This window comes from Lactuca serriola, chromosome 1 (assembly GCF_051521515.1).
Source record: "Lactuca serriola cultivar US96UC23 chromosome 1, Lser_US96UC23_V15, whole genome shotgun sequence".
Lineage (NCBI taxonomy): Eukaryota > Viridiplantae > Streptophyta > Magnoliopsida > Asterales > Asteraceae > Lactuca > Lactuca serriola.
In genome coordinates, this window is record NC_136408.1 from 97,929,509 (window position 1) to 97,934,721 (window position 5,213).

The 5,213-nt window shown below is 40.0% G+C and overlaps 1 protein-coding gene across 1 annotated transcript; it reads left to right on the forward strand.

Annotated features, from left to right (window-relative positions):
* Positions 1–1,926: 1,926 nt before the first annotated feature.
* On the forward strand, positions 1,927–4,710 carry LOC145095825 (formin-like protein 2). The gene is made up of 4 exons (XM_079033649.1): positions 1,927–3,056; positions 3,145–3,344; positions 3,437–3,666; positions 3,765–4,710. The coding sequence occupies exons 1-4, from the start codon at positions 2,026–2,028 to the stop codon at positions 4,554–4,556; spliced, it is 2,253 nt and encodes a 750-aa protein (XP_078889775.1). The 5' UTR covers positions 1,927–2,025; the 3' UTR covers positions 4,557–4,710.
* Positions 4,711–5,213: the final 503 nt, after the last annotated feature.

Consider the following 5,213-nt stretch of genomic DNA (forward strand, 5'->3'; position numbering starts at 1 on the left):
ATAACACCCACACCCGAGAAGGGCCAATTTCTTCCTTTTCCCAGGGCCCTAGGCCTCATGACCACTGAAGATTAGGCCGCAGCCCCGAATAAAGAAGCAAATCTGGAACCGAGTGTTATAAAACCGTTGTACACCCTACACACTTAGAGTTAGAGAAACACTTGTACTCATATTCTCATCATCATCTCTTTGTAATTATATGTTCAAATCAATAAAATCAAACAAGGAAGGTCATTATTATCACCTCCTAAGGTTTTATGTCGGAGATCCTAGCAAGGATCAATGGCTTTCCTTTTAAATCACGTGTGCAATCTTGTTCTAATTTCGTTAATCACTTCACCTACAACACCACAGCCTCTCATGCAATTTGGTTGATGTCTATTTATCGAGTTTTGACCAAAAAAATAATATTGGGTCGTCACCTTGAATTTGGATCCCTTTAAAAATGCCTTTATTGCATGCAGGTTTGAGAAACACGTTCAATCCTTCCATAGTGATGGTGAATAAGAAAGGTGAGAGAGGGTCTCCTTGGCGAATACCTTTAGTTATATCGAATTCTTTTGTTAGTGATCCATTGATGATAATCTATGCCTAAGAAGAGATCAATCATCCACGAATCCAAGAGCGCCATTTGTTACCTAATCCCATTTGTTCGAGGACAAAATCAAGGTATTCCCAATTAGTGAATCGAATGTTTTGTCAAAATCAACCTTAAATAGTAGGATTTTCTTTTTAATTCGTTTTACCCATGAGCACATTTCGTTGATCATTAGAGGATTGTCACGGATACATCGGCCTTCCACGTATGCCGATTGAACGTCTCCAATGATACCGCTAATGACAAAATAATGCAATGATGAGGCCATGTGTCGAAAATTACACAAAAAAATAATACATAATACACTAACATTATTCGGCAATTAAAACAGGAAGTGATGTCCAACGTTTAAACTATATCGAAAATTTCCAAACAAAGTCGAGGATAGCCTTTTTGTGAAGATGTTTGTATAATTAGATGAAGATGACACGTGGAGAACCCGAACTTGCCCCGTGACAACTTTGTCCCAGACAAAATGGATGAAAATATCAATATTATTCTTTGTTTTTTGGTGTTAAATCGGATTGGCGGACAAGTATACTACCTTAATGTTGTCATTGTATACAAGGATGGAGGTGGGGGCACGATACAACCCACGAAGAAGGTTGTACAACAAACACGTCTCAAGAATAACATTAGCTACAGTTCGGTATTCAACTTTGTTTTTGTATAAAGAAATGATACCTTGTCTTTTGAAATCCTCTGATTATAATCAAGTTATTGTTTACTTCTATTCTTTGATTGGAACCCTGTTTATGTGCAAATTCAAATTCACGAGAGATGATTCGGTTTCTGTTCTTGCTATCAAGACATACGCATACACACATACGCGCACATAAAGAGTGCTTGAATAAAGAAAGAAGGGAAAGAAGGACATGTGATTATTGAGCGTAGAATAAGGGGGCATAGATTTATAAAGTTAGGCAACAACCACCCGTATTGGCCGCATCATGATCCTTAGACAACCACATCTTCTCCGCCTAATTTTATGACATATTAGACATGTTATTTCAGACTAGAAGGACAAAATAAATCATAAAGTTCTTATCATACCTCTAGAAAGCCATAAAATAAGTTAAGAAATCATTTAAACCAATTAAAAAAAAACTTGTTGTCTAATGGTGACATTAAGCCATGCAATTAAACTTGTAAAACAAATTAAAAGAAAAGAAAATTGTTCCAATAAAAATAATATTTGTTATCTTGTTTTTATAGAAAACATACAGGTAAGGGGTGTTTTCCTACATTAAAAGTTTGAGCTACCCCTAGACCCAACAAAATCCTCCCACTCACTTGAAGCAGTTGCTGACTTTGTTTTTCACTACCTTCATTTAATAATTAAATAGAATATATTGTTGCTACTACTTTTGTTCTAAAAACACACTCTCAAACTGCTTCTTCTTCCATTTGCAAATAAATTTTAGTAAATGGCTCCTCAAATCATCTTTCTCCTATTGCTATTACTACTACTACTCTCTTCCCATTCCTCCTCCTCCCGCCGGATCCTCCATCAACCTTTCTTTCCGGTCATCGACTCTCCTCCTCCACCACCACCCGTCACCACCCAAACTCCGTCGCCTTCTCCTTCCCCTTCTCTACAACCACAACCACAACCACAACCTCAACCCAAACATCCTTTCTCTTCACTAACACCACCAGAAACTGACAACAACCGCCGTTTCTTCCCTTCATACACCTCCCCACCAGAGTCTTCCACCACCACAACCACCGTCCCTTCCACTTCTCTCCCCACTTTCCCTGCAAATATCTCTTCCATTATTCTCCCATCGTCATCGTCTTCCAAATCCCATGTCTCCACAAAGCTTCTTCTTATTTCCCTCGCTTTCTCCCTCCTTGCTATCGCGTTTATTGCTGCGGTGGTTGTCTCCCTTGTGTACCACCGCAACCATAGTCACAAACCTCCACCTTCCGATAGTCTCCGGTTGTTTCCGGCTAACCTCCCCACCTCTGACAAACCTCCACCGCCTCCTACTCTTCCATCAAACTTCTCCACCCCTAGCTCCGAGTTTCTTTATCTTGGTACACTCGTTAGTCCCTTGCACGACCAAAGACTTCTCAAAACATCCGATCACATGACCAATGCCTCCGCCTCCGCCTCAGCCGCCGCCACTTCAATCGATTATAACATGCTGGGTTCACCGGAGCTCCACCCGCTCCCGCCATTACCCCGACAAGACTTCCATCACCAGCACAGCCTGGACGAGGGTTCTTTCACCGACTCCGAAGTGGAGGATCTTGGAGATTTCTTCTCTCCAAAAGGATCTCCGGTAGCGTTTCAACGCCACAAGACGGTGTTGCCACCGCCCTCTGGGTTCTGCGGAACACAAAGAAAAGAAGAGTTTTTGAAGCCAAAGTTGAAACCTTTACAATGGGATAATGTAAGAGCAAGCTCAGAGAAGGCAACGACATGGGATCACTTCAAATTAAGCTCTTTTCAGTGAGATTCATCTTCTCTGCTACCTCCATTACTCTTTTCAATACATCGCTGAATTTCTACATCTAATCGCGATAATATAATCACATAGGTTGAACGAAGAAACGATACATACATTGTTCATGGCGAACTCATCCAAACCTGCATCAAACCCTGACATCAATCAAAAGATGGTTGCAGATATGACCCAAAAGAACATAGTCATTGACCCACACAAATCCAGAAACATCGTTATACTTTTGAGGGCGCTTGATTTAACCATCGATGAAGTCTGTGAATCCATTCTTCAAGGTATCACCAAACAATTCCACTTATCCTACTTAATTTAATTCTTGATTCAATCATTCATATTTAATCTGGTGTTGATTATTGTATATAAACAGGTAACGTTGATACCTTAGATTCTGAGCTACTTGGGAGCTTGTTGAAGATGGCTCCAACCATGGAGGAAGAAACTCGCCTGAAGGAATTCGATGATCTTGATCCAGCCGAGAAGTTTCTGAAAGCCGTTATCCAAATACCATTCGCATTCAAGAGGGTGGATGCCATGCTCTACATATTAAACTTCGATAATGAAGTTGAGTATCTCAAGGGATCCTTTAAAACCATTGAGGTATATAACTATATACATCACCTTTTGCTGTTTTGAATCCATGGAAGTCATGTAATCGATTTCATATGTTAAAAAACTTTGTTTCATGGTATTTCCAGATGGCTTCTCGGGAGCTTAGGAACAGCAGGATGTTTATAAAGCTGCTCGACGCTCTGTTAATGGCAGGAACCCAGATGAATGACAGAACTACCCATGGCGATGCTCATGCCTTCAAGCTCGATACTCTTCTCAAGCTTGTACACGTGAAGGGCAACGATGGAAAAACAACACTCCTCCATTTTGTCGTACAAGAGATCATTCGAGAAGAAGGTTTTCACCTTTCGGGTGGAGAAAATAATAAAAAATCAGAGCTTTGTGATGAGGTGGAGTTCAGGAAACGTGGTCTTGAAGTTGTTTCGAGTCTCGGTGGTGAGCTTTCAAGTGTTAAGAAAGCTGCAGCCATGGATTCCACCTTGCTTTCGAAGGAAGTAGAAAGGTTAGCGATGGGGTTAACCAAGGTTGGTGAAGTGGTGGGTTTAAACGAACAGATTGGATCGAATGAAAGATTCTCAGACTCCATGAACGTGTTCTTGAAGAAAGCGAAGGGTGATCTGGTTAAGATTGTTGATCAAGAGCGGCTATCCATTTCAATGGTGAAGGAAGCTACTGAATACTTTCATGGGGAGTATTCTGCCATGGAAGAAGGTGAAGCTTTGAGGATTTTTATAGTGGTGCGTGAGTTCTTGTCAGTTCTTGATCGAGTTTGTAAGGATGTTGGGAAGATGAATGAGAGAAGCACAGTTGGGATCCCCTTATTGCGAATGAGTCAAAGTCTTCCTGTATTTCCTAAGTACAATGGAGGACAACAGTTTGGGTCATCAGATGGAGAAGATGAGTCAGTTTCGGTGTAATTGGTTCTAGGCTTAAATTGTAGGTTTTGTTGCTCAATTGCAATGTTGGCAACTCTTCGACCATCTGTATAAATTTTGGGTATTGGATTTTGGTGCAGTTTTCTCCTGTACAAAATCGTTTTAGCGTGTTTAGATCTAAATATTATTTTCTTTAGTCTGTTTTGTTACAATTAATGAACTAAGATTATTTCATCACTTTTCATAAGGAACCTCTAATGGGGTTTCCTTCATAAATGGTCTAAAATGCATGGACATGTTACATCCTTAATGTCATGACCTCCAAGTTCAAGAAGTTATATAAGAATAACGAGAAAGCATACGAAATCAAAGATAAAACATTTAACATGTTTCGGATAATGTGACCTACAACAAGAGAAAATATTTTTTATTCACGAGCTCAAGGAGGAGAGACTAGGAGTCACAATACAATCAAAAGAGAGAAAACACCTCACAAAGACTCTTTGAAGACCACACAAAAGATCATCTATAAATCCTAGCTAGCAGCATCTATTTATAGACCGATGATCAAACATAAAACCCTAAGGATGATAGGAATAGCTTGGGATGCATGTATTTGGATTTTGGGCTGGAGATATAAAACCCTAAGGATGATAGGAATAGCTTGGGATGCATGTATTTGGATTTTGGGCCGGAGAT

Bases quoted from the DNA above. Each gene is read 5' to 3' on its own strand.
- LOC145095825 (XM_079033649.1), top strand. From the start codon at position 2,026: ATGGCTCCTCAAATCATCTTTCTCCTATTGCTATTACTACTACTACTC. The intron at 3,345-3,436 runs GTATCACCAAAC...GTATATAAACAG, and splicing joins CTGTGAATCCATTCTTCAAG to GTAACGTTGATACCTTAGAT. The intron at 3,667-3,764 runs GTATATAACTAT...TGGTATTTCCAG, and splicing joins GATCCTTTAAAACCATTGAG to ATGGCTTCTCGGGAGCTTAG.